This window comes from Colossoma macropomum, unplaced genomic scaffold, assembly GCF_904425465.1.
Source record: "Colossoma macropomum unplaced genomic scaffold, Colossoma_macropomum, whole genome shotgun sequence".
In the NCBI taxonomy this organism is placed as follows: domain Eukaryota; kingdom Metazoa; phylum Chordata; class Actinopteri; order Characiformes; family Serrasalmidae; genus Colossoma; species Colossoma macropomum.
Genome location: NW_023494795.1, coordinates 26545963 through 26568045, shown reverse-complemented (window position 1 = coordinate 26568045; position 22083 = coordinate 26545963). Strand labels below are relative to the sequence as shown.

Below are 22083 nucleotides of genomic sequence, written 5' to 3'. Positions count from 1 at the left end.
GCTCAATACAGGAAACAGACGCTTATCGTTCACCCCATATAACCTGAGTTATATTGGTGTGGGGCAGCTCCGCATAAAGAGCATAATAGAGGCCTTCTCTGTTTGTGTGGACGTCTAATGAGATGCAGATAGGGTGCGCTTGATAGGCTCTGAGGCTGAATGAGGTGAAGCTTTGCCCCTCGCCAAAGCCATTGCCACGGAAACCACATTCCGTGCCAGAGCACATCTTCGGCATCGCTTCGTGCGGAATTGGAGAGGAGCTGTGGAGTGCACGCTCTTCTACTCCATCCACCTCTTCAGGACTTCCTCCAGCGCGGAGTGAGGGGTGGATCTGCTGCCTCACACTACTATCAAACACAGCTGTGTTGGCACCTGGCAGAAGGCAAGCCACAGCCAAAAGCCAAACGCGGGCACTCTGACACTTTGGTGGCTATTTGTTGGCTTTCTGCTCACTCATGCAGGGATGTTGCATTAATCACAAACACTCCATTTTGAGACGAAGTGCTGTCAGTTAGTAAAACAGCGGAAAGGGAATGTCTTGCTCGCTGGATTTTATTTGCCCAATAAACTTTATTACACTAGGCACCAGTTAAACCAACTCTCTGCCTTCTTTATAGGATGTTAACAGGAAACAAATAGGCAGCGCCTGCGGTGTCGAAGGTGAAAAGACCTCTCACAAACTAGAACCGTGGAAAGACGCAATGTGCCGATGCTGAAAAAAACAGAGACAAGCATGAATACCGTGCTGGCCTAAGCAGGTTTATGCCGGCCTTTTGCTGGTTTAAGGGGGCTAAGGGGGCTGCAGAACAATCTCAAAAGTTGTATCACTGCTTATTATAAGAAAGCTCCTAAGAAAAAGTCTATGCCAGATTCATGACATGTTCTTAAACCGCAGGATTGTGTGCACCTTGGTGAATGTCAGAATCTTCATGAAAACTTTGAAGTGGGTTTAAAGAAGAAATTTCTGCTTAAGAGAGGTTGGTGAATGAGGCCCAATGATTTCAGTACTCGAATACTGGCACTTCAAATAGTTAACCGTACACAAGCTCCCATGCACATATTTACAAGGGATGCATGATGATGTTGGAATCATATGCATTTCAATTGATAATTATTTTTAAACATTTTATTGGTGTCAGACTGACAGATATTTTTTTATGTCAATATTTGATGACGTATTGATTGTAATCAAAGAAGAGGAGAATGTTTAGGTGATACTGGGCTGCTGTGCTAAAATGTCACCTTTGTAGTCATTTTACTGTATTTGTAACCCTCTACAAATACATTTCCACCATAAAAAATGCTGTTTAAAAACATCTAAGTCCTCTGACCTTAGAGATTTTTTAAAGATTATGTTATGATTTATTTAAATCTTTTTATTGGTAGTGTCTGTCCTAAACACTAACCAGGACTTTTCAACTTGAGAAATACTTGCATTTTTTTGTATTTTTTTATTTTTATTTGTTTATTTATTTTTTTAACTTTATGGTCACTACCAAAACACAAAATAACACAAAATAACAAAAATAGTTGATATGAAAAGTGATTCCAAACTTTTGGTAGTGTATATCAGCACTGACATTGACAGACATGTACATGTAAAATTTTGGATATCATCATCAGCCCAGCCGAAGAATAACTATAGTGGTGCATCCCAAATTGTAATACAAATTTTTTAAATTCTTAAATTTTTTTAAATTGAAATAGAACTTTTTAACTAAAACTAAAAGATGAGTCTTCTGTTTTCTTTTTTGAGCTGTGACTGTGGGAAATTTCCACATTGGAAATGCTCATCATCATTACAATATGTTTTTGCCAAAATTTATGAGGCAGCTGTACAAATTCATACAACTTTCCAGCAAACACAGCTGAGGACCACACCTATGGTGGACTGAATTGTGTTCATTTTTAAGCTGAGAGTGATGCATTTGTCAAGATTTTACATATGCAGTCTGATTGAGCCAGTTGCTTTGATTCCAGCAGAATAAATATAGCATAATGTGAATGTCAGTATCTGTTCTCTCTATTCAGTCCATGCTGAATGTGTGGAATGTATGGAGCGTCTGAGTGTGGTCAGTTCACCCAACAGTGAACTGCAGTATGCACTCAGTACCAGCTGTGTCTGCACTTCACCGCCACTTACTCTGAAGGAAAGCTTTATTCCAGATGACGGTTCACCCCCGATGCCCCACATGGTGCTGGTCTTGGCGTACCATCTGTGAGATCCAGCTCATTCCCTTCAAAGAGAATCTGGAATGGATAGGTTGAGGAGAACATGGTGAGGAAGCCTTGTAGCTAATTAGTCTCTCTGGGTTTGCATTCAATGGTTTACAGATGGCTGAGTGGTTTTGTAAGACAAAACAGTGATGTTCCACTTTGCTTCTTTGTTTTGTTTTCCCATTTTGTGTCTGTTCTGTGGGCAAGTCGTTCACGATTCCCGAGTCTGAAGGAATTTTCAATATGGCAGTCAAGCCCTTCACGCTATGACCTGTTTTACTGATCAGCATGTCCCTGCATGCACTCATAACATCTGCTTCAACATTACTTGTGACACATCAGTTCTCTGCTAAAGTCAGCACTTCCACTCTACGCCTCCCATGACTGACAGAGGCACTTTTTTTTGGAAGATTTGTCCGCAGAGATGTCTGACATGTTGATAGGAAACCAACAGTGTCAGTTATGATTTCTGCTGAGCTCCAGAAATGTTCAGCTTCAGAAAGTATGACGCAAGTCATCTACACAAACAAACCATGGTGGTTACAGATAAGACTTACATATTACTTGCAAAGAGAGAAGGCATATCAATATCTATGGATAGCGATATTGGGTCAATATCAGCAGAAAACGCTGGATTGCATATCAAAGAGGAAAAAATGATTGCAATCCAATTCTGTAACAGATCTATCCTGATCTATCACTCACTCACACTGTGTGATATGATGTTGTTAGCTGTGAATTTCTTCCTGTGGTGTAGTAGAGTGACTGAGTGGTTTCAGCATGGTGGCCTACTTTTAGATGCTTGTTTTAAGTTAAGCACTTCAATTAAAAATAGCTAATTTCAAAGCTTAGTATTTTTTATATTGGAGTTATCCATATTGCACAATAGCCAAAGTTTCAATATTAATATCTTTATAAGTATAGGCCAATATTCAAGGTTTCAATATTGGTATCTGTATCAGTATAGGCCAATACTCACGGTTACAATATTGGTATCTGTATCAGTGTAGGCCAATACTCAAGGTTTCAATATTGGTATGTGTATCAGTATAGGCCAGTACTCAAGGTTTCAATATTGGTATCTGTATCAGTATAGGCCAATACTCAAGGCTTCAGTTTTGGTATTTGTATCAGTGTAGGCCAATACTCAAGGTTTCAATATTGGTATCTGTATGAGTATAGGCCAGTACTCAAGGTTTCAGTATTGGTATATGTATCAGTATAGGCCAATACTCAAGCTTTCAATATTGGTATCTGTATCAGTGTAGGCCAATAGTCAGTGCATCATCAGAAGGGAGGTTAATAGGCTTTTAGTTGACTGTTTGATAAAGACATGCTTGGTATCTGCAAAGCCTCTACCAGGGTACTTAAAATAAACCGTCACCAAATTTTCTGGCTATTTGCAAACATTTTTACATTTTCAAATGTACAAATCCCATAAAAAAGCTTGATATATCGTTTCTGTTGTTCACTGCAATATGTATCCAAAAGTATACAGACATCCTTTGTAATACCCTTGGTTGAAGTGGCGTTTGTGATCCAGAACTAATCATCCAACATCAGCGCCTGACCTCACTAATGCTCTACAGCAATGTTCCATTATATAGTATAAAGCCTTCCCAGAAGACTAGAGGCTGTTACTGCAGCAAAGGAGGACAAACTCATTTCAGAGTAAACATTGAACGAGCAGGTGTCAACTTATGAAGAGTGTAGTAGTTCCTTCAGTCACCTTTGTGTATTCAGAACATTTTTTAATTAACTTGAACTAAATTGAACTAAAACAATGAACTCAAACAATCAAATCAAGGTGAAATCTGTGAGATTTCATTATGTGTTATGTATCTTATAATCAAAATAAATTGTTGTCAGGTGTAAACCCCTGATGGACAGGAATGCAATGTAACTTGAAGTATAAATAAAAGTAGGTTGCAGCTTTTCATAATCTCCGTTTCAAATGTTCACGATTATGTCACTAGAAATATATTTCCTTTCGGTTCAAGGCTCATGGTTAAGCCACAGCTTTAAAGTGAGTGTGAGTGCGAGAGGGAGATAACACGAAAGTCCTTTCAACGAGCAGAAGCTCAGACCACAGCAGGAAACCATATAACCCTCAGCACTCCGCCACTTCCTGTTTCACACTGCCGCAGATACGCCCGACTGAGATGCTCTGATTAACTTGCTGTTTTGCTTGAGGTCATCTCATACTGTTCACTACACAACTACAATCAGAACCCGGAGGTGCTGTCTTGAAAGCAAAACCAGCATTCTTTATTCTTTCACTGTTGCAGCCATTCACAGATTGGACGCATAAGAACGCAGCAAAGATTTGAATTCATTTAACCTTTTAATGTTTTCTTTCTCAATCACACACTCTTCTTATATCTTCAAAAAAAGTTTACTATTTGTACATTGTGTCTTACAATCCTGTGCAAAAGTCAGCGACCACCCTTTGTTTATTTAATTTCCAGTCAACATGGCCATTAAGTGCAAGTTATTAAATTCCAGGAGATATTGCTGAGATTGGATAGTAAAACTGGAGTTCAAAAATGTTTGAAATATACAGAAAAAGCCAGACTCCTAAAACTGTGTGAGACCTGGTAGACCACCAAAACCATCACCATCAGATAAACAGCACTTAAATCTTTTATCTTTGAGAGAGAGGAGAAAATCCAGCTCCACACTTGTTTCAGATCAGAAAAAATCCACAGGTGTTTCTGTCCATCCTTCCACTGTTAGAAGACAACTCAACACTGTGAGTCTGGAAGGATGTGAACTGACCACCCCAAAGTCCAGACCTCAGCATCACTGAATATGTTTGGGATTATTTGGACTGTGAGAAGCAGAAAATGCAATCAACTTCTAAGACTGAGCTTTCTTTGAAAAACTGAAAGTGAGTCTCCTCAAAAGAATGGAAGCTGTAAAAAAGACAAACTGTGGACAAACTAAATACTGACGATTTTGAGATTATATGGTTGTTGAGGTTTCTGTGTAATTGTAAATATATGATTTGTGTTTTTTACTGATGCAAAAAAAAAAAATTAATTACTTGTACTCAATGCCTGCTTTGACTGGAAAATGTCAAAGTAAATGAAAATGGTCTCTGACTTTTGCACAGTACCATACATTATAAAAATCAAAACTTTCAAAAACTGAAACTTACTGCAAGATGTTTTGGTCTATTAAAATGCAGGTTTTGGTCCTCATAGCAATAAAAACAGATGTGTGTTGCATTTTGGACATACAATACTGGTTTGACTGATCTTTAATCGTCTTTAAACTAAATCAGTCCTGTTAGAATATATTCAATGTATGTGTAAAGTGTTCATGCCCAGATAGCTTTTTGGCCAGAGATCTTCAAATCCGGAGTGGATCCAGAATCCAGTTTCCAGTCCTGGATTTTGTAATTGCTGGCAGTTCACTGAACTGTTGATGTAACTTATTGGCCACCTAGTGTCATACCTACCAGTTATGACAAAATCCAGGACTGGAATATGGATTCAAGGTCTACATTTGAGACTCCTGCTCTAGTCAGTGTCTAGATTTAATATCACAAGTTGGAGCTCAGACATCAGCTGTGAGCTCATCTTTTAGTCTGATGTTTACGGCATATGGCCACTTCAGCTGGATCAGCCTCTTTTACACTCCTGAAGCATGTCAGTGTTTGGAGTGACCCTTAAGAGGATGGATGCCTTGTGAAGAATGCTGACACCCAATACATATCATTAGATCACCAGGTTGATTAATGGATCACCCTTTGGCTCTAACCTTGAATGTGTCCTCCTGGTGGATGACCAATACCAATTTGCAGGCTACTGAAACGCTGAGCAAGACATACATTTCCTACTGTACAGTTTCTCTGTTTTACTGATCACCACAAATAAAGTGTTAATCTTTATCCTGTGAATCTCTTCAGAAATAATTCATCTGAAAGTGATGCATACTCCATCCAAAAAAAACTGCACAACTTCTTCAATTTTAAGTTCAAAGGCAAACTGGATGTGACTGGATGTGACATTCACATTAGAAACTATTATGATTTGTTTTTTAAATGTGATCTTTGACATCACTGCCGCGTCCAAAACGGTCCTCTCATTACCATATCCTACATTTTATAATCTAGATCACTACATATAAAACTGTTATAAGGAACAGAATACCATGACACTATGTCATACGGATCTGCTCATTACTGTGCAACAGCAGATTCCGTCACATAAACACTATGAAGGTGATGCCACCAGTGCAATATAACTTCTGAGTTTGACTGCACACATGAGAAGAGCGTGCTTATGTTTGTATCAGATCTGAAGCTCTGTGGAGACACTGTCTTTGTAGTCGGGCTCACTAATCCTACTCAGAGAAGCTGCTTGTGGCTCTTCAAACCAAACAACGCAGTGCATTATTGGTAACCCCAATCTGCTAGGGTACATTGGTTGTACGCTACTTTTTGTGTTGCATTGTGGGATTGTTCGAGTGCACTAGGGCTGTGTGTAAAACATAATAAACGCTGCCTGTTCATACAGTATTCTGAGGCATCAAGGCACCCAGTCATGTCTGAATCAAATGTTTGTATAAAATGCTGCCTGCTCCACTGAAGGCAGCGTAGATGTATCCTTCACCGCTTTACATATCCCATAATCCTCTGAGTCTGCACTAATGTGGTTAGTGGTTAGAAACAAATAGCAAAAACTCCAGCACTGACAATGCTGGCTTCTAAGCCACTGACTTAAGAGACAGCACAGGAAGTGATAAAGCGTTCTTCACTCCCTACGGTTTGGAATCACCCTTACTATGTCTGAACACCCTGTGCAGTACACTTTGCATGGAACTACAAAGGCGACCGGAATGCACCTTATGTTTTCGGACACCACCACAAAATGGCGGAACCCCAAAGTTGTGCACTATATAGTGAATAGGGCTTAGTTTCTGACACAGCTCATATTCATTTTCTACCGTAGCCATATTGGTTGCTATGGTAATGGGTTGGGCGTGGCCAAGCAGGCTAACAAAGCGTTTATCAGAGGGCGTGGCGTATGAGGAAAAGGGTTTATAATCTAAAATAAACGTCCAAAAAATACATTAACAATTCAAATGCTACGTATCTTTTTTAATTAAATGTGTAAAATTAATCAGATTTGGGCTCCATAAGTGGACAGCCTGCAGTTATTTATCAATGTCTATAATAATCTATAATATCTTTTCGTAGTGCAAAGCTCTCGGTTAAGAAATTATATCAACTTAGTTGGGAATTTTAGATCGTTAATTTAGCTAATGTACTTCACAAACACGCGCGCGTGCCCAAAGAATAATCTTGCTCGCGCACCTCAGCTACAGCCAGCGATGGGAGGTACGAATCATTGTATCGAACCGATTCTTTCGACCTGTCCGGTTTAATGATTCAGAAGTCCGATTCAAAGATTCATTTTCTTTCCGCTGTCATTACTCTTCCGATTCGTATTCATTTCATACACAATGACTTTTGCGCGACTGACGTTTTGCACTGCACTCGGGCTCGGAATGCACAAAGCACAAATACACAAAAAAGAAAGCCAGCTACAGTCTGCAGAGGGAATAAAGTAGGTAAACTCAATATGTTTGTTCTAATATGTTGATATCTCGTACAACTTAATATGGTTATAGTTTTATGAGGATAAATACTGATACATTATTTTCATATTTTATTAGCCTTATAACACGGATGCACATTTTATGTGGACGCCTCAGAAAAAAAGATGAGCTCACAAGTTCGTTTGAACTTGTGAATCGGTTCGACTGATTCGTTGAGACGAACCAGTTCTAAAGAGCCGATTCGTTCACGAGCCGAGTCTCAGCGCTTCACTACCGGCGGAGCGAGAGAGGAGGAGGTGGAGAGCTGCGTCAACCGAGACACACCGATCACTCAGCCCGCCAGCTACGGTTTTAAAGTTGTGGGATAAGAAAAGGCTGTTTTTTTGTTCGACAGCGGACCAAAAAGGGATTTTTGTTTCTCTCGATCGACGATGTCGGGGAGCCGAGAGGAGGAGCGGCGCAAACTGGCCGACATCATCAACCACTGGAACGCCAACCGGCTCGACCTGTTCGAGATCAGCCAGCCGACCGAGGTGAGCTCGCAGGCCGGGTTTACAAACCGAGCTTTCGGGGAGAAACTGAGGGGAAAAAATCAGTTACCGTTACCATGCAGCTAAGAAACATCATTTCAAACACAAAAAGTAACAAATAATCAGTACACCGACGACTACATAGTAGGAAATACAAGGCTGAAGCTCGCTTCTTATTCGAATTTCCCGTTCCACCTTAAATGGTGGACCAGTTAAGGTGGAACGGGGAATTCGAATAAGAAGCCAACTTCAGCCTCGTATGATTGGTATAATGAATGCAACGTTAACATTAAAACGTACGAGGCATGAAAAAGGGGCAAGGTTTTAAACCTAATTACATTTTCATTCGACAAATAACACAGTCGTGGATCAGGAATACAATAACTTAAGGTTTTAATTATATTAGTAATCACCGATAGCTGTGGATACCAACCGTTACCATGCAGCTAACAGTTAATGAACACCATTCTAACGTCCGAGAAAGGCTTACAGAGGCATATTTCTACATGCTATTCATATTTTGACCAACATTTAGACACTCTTGGGTGAATCTGAGGCAGAGGAGTCATAAAATGAAGGTTTTTTTATTATATCAGTAATCAATGAAATGGTGTCGAGAGAAAAGACGGGCGCCGGTAACGTTAACGTTAGCGGGCAAATCCCGTTGTTAGCATAGCAAACATTTGAACGGCTAACGTTAGGTTGTAGGTTACTTTTTATGATAAAGTTTTAAGAGAGGCTCATTTGTAATGTTGTCTTTTTGTCAATTGCCTGCATGGGCTGGCGAACTAAATGCAGTTCAGGGTGAAGTGCTAAGCAGCTAACTCGCTGTATAAATCTAATCTCAGTCATCATGAATAAGCTGGGTGTGCAGAGCTTTTGACGAAAATGGTCGGCAGTATTTTCGCAGGACTGCTCTGGAGAGTGTTTTGTAACCGTAATGAGGTTCATGTTGTAGCCACGTCTGTAAGAGGGTGTCCGTGTTTGCGGTAACCGGCTAATAACAGTAGCTTAACGTTAGCTGGCTAGCCCTCTTAGCCTTCACTCAGCTGTGGATGAACCTCGCAGGGGCTTAGCTAGCTAAACGGTGATAAAAACAACAATGTTCTGTTTGGACTTGATATTTTTTTCATATTTTGATTGAATGACGTAATATTTGTGTCTGGTCTTTACCCTGTAAAGTCTGCCTCATTGGAATAAATCTGTTTAACGGCTAAAATAATAAAACAGTGTTGTCGCTGCCTGGCCGGCTAGAAAACTTAGCCGAGTGAAAAATTCATAGAGCTGAGGGCAGAAATGTCTGCTTCAAGCGATTGTCAGATTAGTTTGTTTGACCTTTCTCTAAAATGACGCCTTTTTCTGCTTGTAATGCAGGCCTGATGTGCATCCATTTCAGTGTTTCTACTCTATGGCGCATGTTTCTAGTGCCTGACACCTGCAGCTGCAGAGGAGGACAGTGTTGACCCCATAGCAGGCTTAGCTGTTTTTCATGCACACTTTGAATGTAGGAGGGTGTAGGATGGAGACACCTGTAGCTTCAGTGCAAAACACACCATATGTTCAAAAGTATCTACACCTCTCCTCGAATCAGTGCTGCTTTAAGGTGCACCTGCTGTTGACACAGCTTGTATAATCACTGAAAAGCATTGCCAGTAGAACAGGATACGCCAAAGCTTCTCCACATGAGCCTCATGTCACCATGCCCGAACCCAAGCGTTGGCTGGAAGGGTATAAACACCCCAGCATGGGGCTGTGGAGCGGTGGATCTGCGTTCTCTGGCGTGATAGATCACCACCAATACCTTTGGGATGCGTTCAGGTTGCATTTGTGATGCAGAACTAATCATCAAGCATCAGTACCTGACCTCACTAATGCTCTTCAATCAAATCATTCACAGCAATATTTCAACATCTAGTGGAATGCCTTCCCAGAAGAGTAGAGGCTGTTATTGCAGCAGAGGAGAGGATCAAACTAGATAATATTATGTATGATGGCAAGTTTAGGCCCCTAGTTAAAGAAAAGACATCAGCATAGAGATAGTGAGCAAGTGCCTGGCACGGCCTGAAACCTCCACAGCAGAGTTCGCTCTTCAATTCCTTGAATTCCGGAGCTCAGCAGAAGTTTTTCTCAAGTGGATGATGTCACAACCATGTTTTCACTCCACAGCTGCGTCTGACATAATCATTAGCTTTGCCAGCATCGTACGGGAACAGTGGTCTTCACTTAGACTGAACAAGAAATTTACTCTTAGACTCCCCAAAATGTCTTGATGGTATAGTACGGTGTGAAAACAATTGTAAGCCGAAGTGCTACTCGGCAATATGTGCAGTAAAAAGCAGATTTATTTGGAAAGTGTTGGTCAGTGGCTAGACCTCACAAATATCCTCATCCTCTGTGCTTTTCCCATTTTCTTGTAGAAGCTGGAAAATCCATATCTCTTGCGGTGTAAGTCATCAACACACATCTAACCAAAGCTGTTGTGTTAAGCAGCAGTGAATTTTACTTGTTATTTGTAGAATGTTATCTGGGTTATTCATCATTTACCTACATATATAGTGAAAGCAGCTTATTTAGCAGTGTTTAGCTTAATAGTGCTGTTCATTAAAAGAAAGTCATAAGCCTGAGGTTTAGACACTGAGGACCCCTGGACTGAGCACTACCAGGCTTTGGAAGAGGCTGGAGCAAGCACTCTGGGTATAGAGACGTGACTATCGTTTGCTCTTTTGAGGCAAGCAGTCTACGGAGACTCATTATTTTGTGGATTTAGCTGTAGGCTGCTTTAGATCTAAGAGAAATACAGGCCGAGCACAGCTTAAAGTTTCTGATACAAGGAATTGTTATAACAAAAGAAGATTATATGGTTTATCAACAGCTGAAGTTGCTTAGGTGATATGATTGCACTGACTAATGAGCTGAACTGATTTACTGAGAGTACATTTGTTGAAACAAGCTCTATCTGAATGCACAGATGCAGTTGTACTGACCTATTTCTGGGCAGGGTTCTTTTAAATGGATATCACCAAAACTCTTATATGTAATTAACATTCAGAGCACATATTGCTCTATATTGCAGATAATTAAAGTTAGGCTGCTTTAACTGCTGCTTTATTCTAGTTGGAGCTGGTTTATGTGTCTGTTTTGCACATACACAGATCATTTGTTTCTTGAGTTTGATTAAGCTGCGATGTGCATTTTAAGATCAGTGAAATTAGTTGGCGGTCAGCTTTTGGTTTGAGTTGTGACAGTTGGTTCGAACTGCTGACTCGGGTTTGTATCTTGGGAAAACACCAGCCCGTGCGTGATTTAGACGCCCACTTTACTCTCCACTTCTGCATTGATTGCCATTAACTAAACAGCAGTCTGGAGAGCAGTGCTTTTGAGAGCCAAGACATGAACATGTTTTCCATATTTTTAAATCCTTGATTGTTAGACGTTTTGTCTGAAAACAAACGTCAGCTGCAGGCCGTCCCCACCCAGTTTGGAGTGCAGCAGCCCAATTGTTCTGCACTCTGTGCTGGATACTCGCTAAAGTTTAGCTACATCCGCTTTGGCTGCTGGTATGTATCCATTCTGTGGCTGAAGGAAATGAGATTGTGGAAATGGTCACCTGGGAAACACCGGATTGTGTGTTGTTTGGGAGAGGCTGTCTGTTGCAGAAGTGAGAGATTGGAAGGAAAATACTTTTGCATGATACATCTGTAGCCTGTATGCTAATGGAGAAAAGATGGTCAGTTTAATGGGGAAATTCATAATTAGGACTGGAGATGCACAGTAATATTGAAATCATAGCATTGGGTGATAATTGCTGGATAAAAATTACATCGGACAGATATTTGGATTTGAATGAGATTTCAAACTGATGTTTGATGATGTATTGAACTCTGGAAGAACAAAATGTTTAGGTGACGCTGGACTACTGTTCTAAAATATCTGCATTTTATTTGTTTTACTGTATAGCAACTGTTTAGCAATAAACGCTATATTTCTCTGCACGGCTGACCAAGCTGGATTTAATCCCAATTTCTGTATGCTAAAAATACATTTACATATTGACATCTGCAGATATGTACATGAAAAATACTAGATATCGGCGTCAGCCCAAAATTCCCATCACTAGTAATGGCCACAGATGCCATAATACCACTTTTTCACCTTACTGATACAGTATTTCTTTTCTTCAGAAACTACTAAGCTCCTTATCGAGCTGTTCTAATTGAAGCACCTTATTTTAGACGGGCATCTAAAAGTAAAGCGCTTGCACACAATTGTCATATTAAGTCCCATAAATGCGCTTTGATGAAGAGCTAGCTCTTTGTTGTTCTTATGTTTATGTTTAACCTATATGTGACTGCTGTTTTCATATAGTCTCATCACTGTTATACTTTATGTTGTGCTGCAGTGAATCCTGTAATAGAGTTAGATTTGTTTCAGAATCTGTGATTTGATCCAGCATTTTCTGCTTGTATTAGCCCAGTAACGATACTGGGCATCGGCTTGATGCCATATCTAACTCTACCTTTTATTATGATTGTTTTAAGTAGTCTTCTGGTCGTGCTTCTTAATGGAATTTAAATGGTTAGTACATTTGTCTGTGCACTCTCTGCAAACACCCAACGAGTTGGACAAGTGGATTGGGTGCTTTGATCAACTGTGGGTCATGGAGATGCAGTGGGTAATCTTATATTATCTTAAACCATATTGCTAGCTGCAAATAAGGTGTATTTGTGTGTTTAACAATTATGGATACTGTAGGCATGTTGTTTGTGTTTTTTTTGCTGTGTATAGGGATTAACATATGGGATACACCTGGAAAAGAGTAAAGCAGTTTTTTGGTGAAGTGATTATTAATTAGTTCTTTTATAATCAGTTTCAGTTTCTCACATCTTTTAATGAGGAATTCCATTTTAGTACATTGATTTTATAATACCTAGTGCGGCTGCATTCGTTGTTAATCCTTAAGCTTTGATTTCAAAGAGCTCTTTCCAGTAGAGGGCTAATGGATTAAATTATACATTTGTCCTCTCTAATATGGAAATGCAGGTTATTTGCAAGCCTGTAGCTGTTCATCCCTTCACTTTAAGAAAGATTGTGTGCGCAGATGCTGCTATGATCACCTTACATGAACTGAGCTCTCTAGCACCAGGGAACATCAGATCCTGCCTTGATGTTAGTAGGGAGCATGCGACTGCACTGCTTTTCTGAGATAGTATGTTGCAGCTTTTCCCAAAAGCTCAGGAGAGATTCATATCTTGGCCAGTAAGAGTGCAGTAATACACATATTTTCTGGTTTGATGTGATTTAGATTTTTTTTTATTTTGAGGTCAAAATTTGGTGGGCTATTGAATATTTGTGTTAAAATATTATGATATATTTCTGTGCTATGCAGATTGGTCTGGATAAATGTAAATTTTATTTTAAAACATTGCAAAGTAGCTAATCCAGAATGGCAATCTTATAAACAATGAACTATAAACAATACAAAAAAAGATAGGCTGCACTGAAATGCTTACTTTTGAGAAATGAGACAGCTGGAAGAGACTAAGGGGTGTATTGCCGATACGGTTTTAAATCTCAGTACTGTTTATTTTTCAGTACTCTTTTTTAAATACTGTTTGACACCCTTTTTAGCCAATACGTGCAGCGTCCACACTGAGAATGGCTTCAGAAGGTAGTGGCTTGTACTTGAGCAGGTCTTTCTACAGAAGTCTTTCTAAAGCCTAATATGAACTGTCACCATCTTACCACTCCCAGGCAAACTATCTCCATGGTGATGGTTTTCCTGCTTCTAAATGTGTCCCGTGTGCACGCACACTTCCTCTATCCTGAAGCATTTCTTCGTCTTCTGCACCGTAATTGTATGTGACATAAAATAGACGAGGTTATCCACAACACCAAATGGTAGTAAACTGAGAGCGTAATCCACAGTTCTAATCTGCGGGGAGCTGGGAATGGGCTGGGATTAGCCTTCTCTAACTGTGCTTTGTACTACCATTTTAGTGCCACTGATCACTTCACAAGGCTCTAAGGAAGCAGGGCTGTAGCAGTACATCATGAAACAATACACAGCAGTGCAAAAATGTGACAATGTAGATTGTGAATCAGTCTCAAAAGGCCCACATCCTACATTTTTGATGCATTTTCTCTTTTATCCTCTGAAGTCAAGTTATAAAGCTTATGTAATTTTGCACACCAGAACCGGTCGCAATTCACTTTTACATGGCCTCTCTCTTTGTTTTTTGTTACTGTGCTTTAAGACTGATGTATATAACCTCTATTCTGATTGGCTGCCCTGTATTGTGCCTCCTTAAAGCTGCTGGACTCAAACACTCCTTATAACTTAAATATGAATGGGCGGGGCCAAACCGCTGGGTACTGAATAGGCCGATTACATGCTAATACATTTGGTTTTCATTGCATCACAAAAACAATGAATTCCAACTAGGCGGTTTTGCAGTTAAATAGTCATATATGGACTGGGGAGTGGGTGGCACGTTGTGAAACTTTAAAATGTTTACATCAAACTTAAACTTTAAAAAAAGTGAGATTATGTTTTCTGTGAAATAGACCATTTTAAAGGCTCAAAAACAAACAGCCTCTTTAATTGGATGAATAAAGAGAAGTTAAAAATGGTCGCATATATATAAATCTTCATTGTTTATCATTTTTCTTTGTTCAGGTTTTGTTCAAAATATTGAATCACATTGTGAGCTGAGTGGAATGTTACAAGAGAGTCTCGTGGCAGGCCACTGTTACTGTAGAGCTGCAGGCTTAGGAAGGATGTTGAAGGATGACCTGCTGAAACAGTATTACGGGTTGGGTTCTCCTCCCCGTCACATTCTTGATTCTGTTTTCCCCTGCACACCTGCATTCTGCTCACTCTGCAGCACACATGTCTTGGCTTTTTTGGTTTGAGCTCTGTGTTTTTGTCTCAAAGTTACTGGCTTGAAATTCTCTCTGCTTCACAGAGCAACAGGCAAGTTCATAATGAGGTCAGTTTGTCACCAAGGCATGCGTGTTTCATAAGGACAGTTTTTACATGCATGTGATATGAAGGTTACTAGTTTTGGCAGATGTTCAGACTATGACTACCCTGTCTTTATTACATGTTGCTTCATAGGTCATTCAGCCTCGCAGGGTCAGACCTAAAGCACGGTATGAATCAGCTTCACAGTTACATCCACATGCAGTGCAGGACTTTATGACTGAATTTCAAAGGACCGGTCAAGTGCAACTGCCAGTGTTGCATTACTCTGAGCCTTTCCTGTTGATGTGATGAGGCAGCATCAGTAACTGACATGAGAACTAGCTAATGGTAACTACCTGAGGGCAAGAGAGAGGAAATGGCTTTGCTATAGGAGATGGTCATTGAGCTTGCCGGCTAGTTCTCAGATGAAAGCGCCCGTGTTGTCTGCTTCCTCCCAGTCAGCTTTGATCCTTTTATTTCTTTGCTGGAGCTACTGCCTAGGCACACATGATGGAGAGTAGACCCTTAAAAAGGGGGTTCTTCAGTGGGTTCTTTAGTAAAGACAGTCATTAAATATTATTACTATCCAAAAAAAACCTAAATTTTTTCCCTGATTTTTATTTTTCTGCTTCCTTTGACCACCGTGGTGGTTGTGTGAATAGAAGAGTTTAGCGTACTATGTAAACGCTATTAAAGTTTGAAAAATGTACGGGTCACTGTCCAGTCCATAAATCCACACTACACTAAACTTTAAAAACAGCCCGTTTTAAATTCTCTGTTTTTGTGATGTCATGAAAACCAATTTACAGACATCAGCCCTTTTAGCTTATAGCAGTTTAGCTCCACTCATTCGTACTGGAGTTTTATTACTGTTTCAGCTGCCTTTTGAATAAGGCACAATACAGGGCCTCCAATCAGAACAGAGCTCATTTACATGCACCGATCTTAGAGGTACAGTAGCATAAACAGCCTGTTTAAATCTAAGGAATAAGGAGAGGTTAGAAATGGTCATGTTAAAATGAATTACAGCTGTTTTGGGTATATAAAGTCAATCAGACATTTAGGACATAGGCCATTTAAATGGTTGTTTGCAGTGAAAAAATGTTTATTTTTATGAATGCCATTCTAATTATGCTACAGTTCATTCATCATTGAAAAACATGTTGTGTACATTTCTTTGGGGCTGCATACAACCTTTTAAAAATAGTTATGTAGAGCCCCCAAAAAATGGCTCTCCTGTTGTTACAACCTCTTTATAGCAATATATAGAACCCCATTTTAAAAGTTTAGAAGCTATGGGACTGGATAGATGCTGTGTTAAGGGGGAGGCCTGTGTCTCTTCCTGGCCTTGGCCTGTCAGCCTTCATTAATCTCCTGGGAGGCACTGATGGTCAGTCAGCCTGTGGGCCTCACAGAGCGCCAGCCACCCCGCCCGCACTGCTCAGTGCGCAAGCGCCAGGTGACCTCACAGGATCAGGCGGCTTTCAGAGCTGTTGATTCTGTGTACTCTTTTTTTATCCCTGCTCATCAAAATCAATACCCTCCCCCCCAGCTGCTGTTGTGTTTTCTACAAGTGGTGTGTGGGGCACACTGGTCATATTGTTGGTGCAGGAGAACGTGACCCCTTCTCATCCAGGCCTTATGCTTCGGCTTCTGTGAAAGGCTTGTTCCGTATGTGTGAATGTCCTCAGCCTGCCAAGTGTTTGTGGTGTCTCATATTTTGGAATGAATCTTTGCTTTTTTTGTTTTTATTTCGGGCCTCTTTCTGTGATTCGCTGAGGCACTCTTGTTCAGTAGGCGGGTGTGGAATGCCTCCTCAGCGTAAGTGCTCTGAAGTGCCCTGCTTGGTTAGGTCTTTGTTTATTACTCAGTGTTGATTGCAATGTTAAAAGCCTCAGAAAAAACTTCAGAGTCAATACAATAAACAAGTGAAAGTTTTCATTCCAAAATTCTCTGTATCCATTTGTAGCAGTTTTGGATATAGCAAGTTTTTGAAAGTAATAACAGCTGTAATGTGTGTGTAATGGGTTTTTTATTATTATTTATTTAGTAAAGGTGGTATTCTTCATAATATAGCACTGATATTTCTCGAATTTGTAAAGCTCAATTATAAAGTGGTTTATAATTAGTTTGGGAACTAAATCCTTCCATGTTCACTTGCTTTTGTGGCCTTTACCAGTGGTAATGACTGATTTATATTTATTTTTGCCTTTTAAACCATTCACATTGTAATATGTAAAGTGTATTGTGTGAATAAAAGGGTTAAAGATGGATAATGTATTGTTTTTATTTGACTAAGTCACACATGACGATTGTTGAATTTATTGCATGTAACATTACACGCATGTAAATATTTCACATTATTTAAGGACATTTTACAATTGTAGGCCAGTGCTGATATCTAATGTCTCATGTACGTGTAACTGATTTACTGGATTAGCAAATGTAACATTTATTTGTAGATGGGTATTATGTAGTAAAAAGTAGATATTTTAGCACAGTAGCCCAGTGTCACCTAAACATTTTGCTCTTTCACTGTACAATAAATACATCAGCGGACATTGGTTTGAAATATCAGTGAAATATCTACATCTGTTAAATGCTTATTCTTTTTTTTCAAAGCAAATATCTGCCAATACAGATATGTTTGTGATAGAACTTTGCTTTCATACCTACAATGGTAGGCGAGTGTTAGGAGTCTAGCCTAAAGGCTGTGCATAAGCTAAAAACAGTATGGTAATTCATTGGTTCCAGTAATTTCAGTGTCTGGTCAACAACAACAGCTAAATTTATCTGCGAATAATACATCAGCCGCCAATATATCACATGCCCCTGAAACTTGCCAAACATATTGGCTTGGAGACTCTTTAAATTTGTATCCCTCTTTATTATGCAGGAAACCTTCTCTTGTGTCGCCTGGGTTACTCCCTTTATCTCCATGTAGTCCAGACCCCCAGTGTCAGGTGGGCACCAACTCTTCTCAGGTCCTTATTTAGCCCTGTACTCACAGGACTCAAATCTCAAAGCAGATGTTGCTAAATGTAGCAGCTAAGTAGGTGGAGAGGAGTAAAGCCAATGACTTTCTCACGATTAGGGAGACAAAGCAGGCTGGAAAGTCTGGGGGTTGGAACTCCATGTGCAAGAGACACTCACACAGTGGCCTCTTTTCTTTGTTGGTAAATGCTCCCCACATCTAACTCATCCAGCAGCGTTGGAGAGTGTTTATGTGCGGTGAGGTCCAGCTCGTTAGGTTTCAGTGACCTCACTTGTACCTTTGCGTACATTCACTGGCTTTGTGTTAGCTCAGTGTGTTTCTCTGTGTGAGTACTGATTTCATCCATCAGTGTTTGCTGGCTTTGTCTTTGTCACCCCAGTGGAGATGGAGACACTTGTAATTCTTTATTATAAGAGCTATTTATTTTCCTGGGCTCAAGAATGCTGCATATTAGTGACACTTCTACATCAACAACTCTAGTGAATGCCTTATGGTACAGTGGAATGACAGCTCAAATGCTGATAGTGCTTTGATTGTAGTATGTGATTAGTGAACTGCTTTCATGTGGGCCATGCTTCATTGGTCATTGTAAATGTCATTCCAGTTGTGAAATGCTTTGATGCTTTGTTAACGGTCAAGTTGACCTTTTTGTGCCATTCTGAGAGTTTGACCATTTCAATGTACAAAGACATTCTTGATGCAAACCTGCAGATGTTTTTTTTAAGCAAATAAATAAATAAATCAATAATAATAATAAAAAAAATATACACACACACACACACGCGTGTGTGTGTGCGCTTCTCCAGGCTTTCTCAATGCAACATCAATTTGATGTTGTGCTTGAACAGTTTTTCTCTGAAATAAGTATCATTCTGTAAGACATTTTATGAAGCAACCTGAATAACCTCATTAGTTTACCAATGTTTAAATCGTCCAAATACTTTTTGAGACTGCTATCAGAGCAAAACCTTTTATCTCCATTTATGACAAATGTACTAGGTGGTCCTTAATCAGCATTAAATTCACACACGTCATAGCAACACTTTAATTTTTTTCTGGATAGCATAGTCAATCCTTTGCCAACACATACAGTGGCTCAGAGAGGATGTCCGTGCTATAGTCTTTTTGGCAGTAGATTGGGGGAGGGGAAAAGGGCACGATCTGCTCCACAGGGGGGGTGGAGCGGAATGACCCCACCGGCAGCCCCCGTTTGTGCTGGACAGGAGAGATAAGCTTGTTCATTGTGAGCGTGCACTGGGGGTGCAGGATGAGGGGCTGGTAGACAGAAAGCAGGCCTTAAGATAACAGCAGAATGAATCTCTTGCCACACCGGAAAAGGCCCAGTGCTCTCAGAGGAAGAACCCATGCAGCTGGAGAGTGGACATGGCTCTGCATGCCCTACAGAAAAAAAATCACAGCACCTGATGAGATCTGATGATCTAGGGTCTAAGGTCTTCTTAGGTTAGACTTTAAACAAACATCATTAAGCTTCATTATTGTAATTTTCATTTAAATTATAGCATGCACACATACATATGTATATGTGTGTGTATATGCTGTATTCACCATTGGAAGACACAATAGTGACAAAAGTCTGAGTCATGTGTCATGTGTGCAGGGTTTGTACAGGTGTTGGGGAAACCTACAGGTCTAGAAATGTACGGGCGAAAATCTTGTACTGAGATGTTCTTAAAAAAAAAAAATGGAAAAACTGTTCTTTGTTAATTCATGGAAAATATTGTGGGGATTATTCCACTTATTATGGATAGTAATTCAGTCCTCCATTGCATTTTTAAACCTCTAAACCGTTATTCACTTGATTTGTGTAGATGCAATCATTGATTAATTAGCTTTCTGATCTTCTGGTCCAGGTTTTCAAAAAGTCAGTAGTTTAAAAACACAAAAATACATTTAATTTTCGTGTTAGATTTCATGTACATTTGCTGAGGATGTCTGGAAATGTTCAGTTATATTAGTAACGAGTGTTTGACTTTTGGTCTTGGACTATTTATTTTTGTTTTTTGAAATTTGAAAATATGTATTTTCTCTGTTAGAATGTAGTTATAAAATCATAATCAAGTCCCCAATATACTACCATAAAAATCTCACATGCTTGTTTGCATTCTTGTATAATTGTGGAATTCATTGCTTGGAACAAAGCTATGCTGGAGGGGAGCCTCACCCTCAGCGACCAAATTCAGAACATGTGCTGTTTCTCATTTCACTCCCCTGCCCTTCCCTTCTACTGCTCTTTTTTTCAATACTTATGTGTTCAGTGTTCAACCCCGTTCCTCACCTGTGAAAGCCATGCTGGAGGTTGTTTTTCCATTTCCTGTTAACTTAGGTCGTACCTTAGGTAGCCAAAAGCCGAAAACCTATTTTTTATTGTGTATATTTGTGACAAATGTGATGTCTCCAGAACTGTGTCCAGTTTTCATAAACTGCAAAACTAGCAGGCTCTACCTGGCAGTGCTGTGAGCTTTGTGCTGGCCTGCAGGCTTTTGGAAGCTTTCCGTTTGTGACCTCCCTCCCTCCACCACGGCTGGTGATGGGGGACATCACCAGCTGAGAGCAATAATATTGTAAGAAGGAGAAAATGCATGTCTGAGAGATGACCTCTGCAGGGGAGAGCTTCCAAGTACAACACCGCCCCTCAGATGTTTGTTGAACTAAAGTGTGAATCCAGCCCCAGAGAATGTCTTCAGCGTGAAAGCCTACTCCACCCTGCGCAGATGGTTTTCCTTTCCTATTTCTGCCCCCCCCACTGCTCTGGCGGTGGTCAAAACTAGGGATGGGCATTTAAAACCAAAGAGTTTTGCCTAAATCTGACAGCATTTCCCAGGTGGTCACAAGCCATTGTCTGCCACTTTGTTTCCTGTGGGTCTGTTTTGGTGGTATCAAAATTTGATTATAGGCAACACAATTTTAAGTATTTTGCTAGTTGGCTGAAGGCTTATGTAATGAGTATTCAGTAGTTGACTACTGTAGTTAACGAGTACTCAGTAGTTGACTACTGTCCGTTCCTTATACGCAACCACCGGCTCTTAAGCCCAGCCTGTTTGTCGCAGAGCATAATGGCTGTCGTTGGTGTTAGGAGTCCGAGCTGTTGCACAGGTGGGAACAGGACTGTGGTTGGCCTAGTGGCTTTGTGTGTACAGACCGTGGTGGATGGGTAACATAGGCAGTAGGATGTGGTTTGCTCTCAGTCTGTCTGAGCTGTGAGGGGCTCCTGCGTGCTGTCTGGCTCTGGTGGGTGGCTTTGGGCTTGGCACAAGCCTGGGGGAAACCCTGCGCTAAACAAAAAAAAAATAGCTTCCATATGTGACGAGCAGTCTGGCTCCTGTGTGCAAGCAAGGCGTTGGACCGCTCGCTTTTGGCAGCGCTCACAAATTGTGCAGTACTTTTACGTTGTTGGGTGATCAAGCCAGAAATCTCACCATTCATTAAGACTGAAGAAGGCTTAAATGTATTGCCTGTGAAGTAAATGAAAATGGACTTCTTTATTTGGGGTCCTAATCCTTGTCTTCTGTCTATTTTTGCCTCATTTGTTTTGTGGCTGAATGAACAAATCCAAAAAAAAAAGTTTTTCCCTACACACTGTACCATGAATGTATCTGTTTATAGATCAGTTACAGTCATGTAATTTTAGCTACTGATGAATTGCTATAGAAATAATTGTGTTAACAATTTGATTGTTGTTTTATTCATTTATTTATTTATTTTTAGTTAATTGTGCAAGGCAAATTTGCTGACTTGCTGTCTTGCTTCCTGGCTGTTGATACTTAAGCTGCTTTTGACTTGTAACTCGC

The 22083-nt window shown here is 40.1% G+C and overlaps 1 protein-coding gene across 15 annotated transcripts in view; it reads left to right on the top strand.

The window, feature by feature from the left end:
* The first annotated feature begins 8049 nt into the window (after positions 1–8049).
* The window catches only part of afdna (afadin, adherens junction formation factor a), a 140121-nt gene continuing 126087 nt past the window's right edge, over positions 8050–22083 (top strand). For all 15 annotated transcript variants that reach the window (XM_036582060.1, XM_036582058.1, XM_036582063.1 and 12 more), the window contains exon 1: positions 8050–8318. In XM_036582060.1, the coding sequence (XP_036437953.1) occupies positions 8217–8318 (102 nt within the window). In that variant the 5' untranslated portion in view covers positions 8050–8216. The remainder of the gene's footprint in view (positions 8319–22083) is intronic.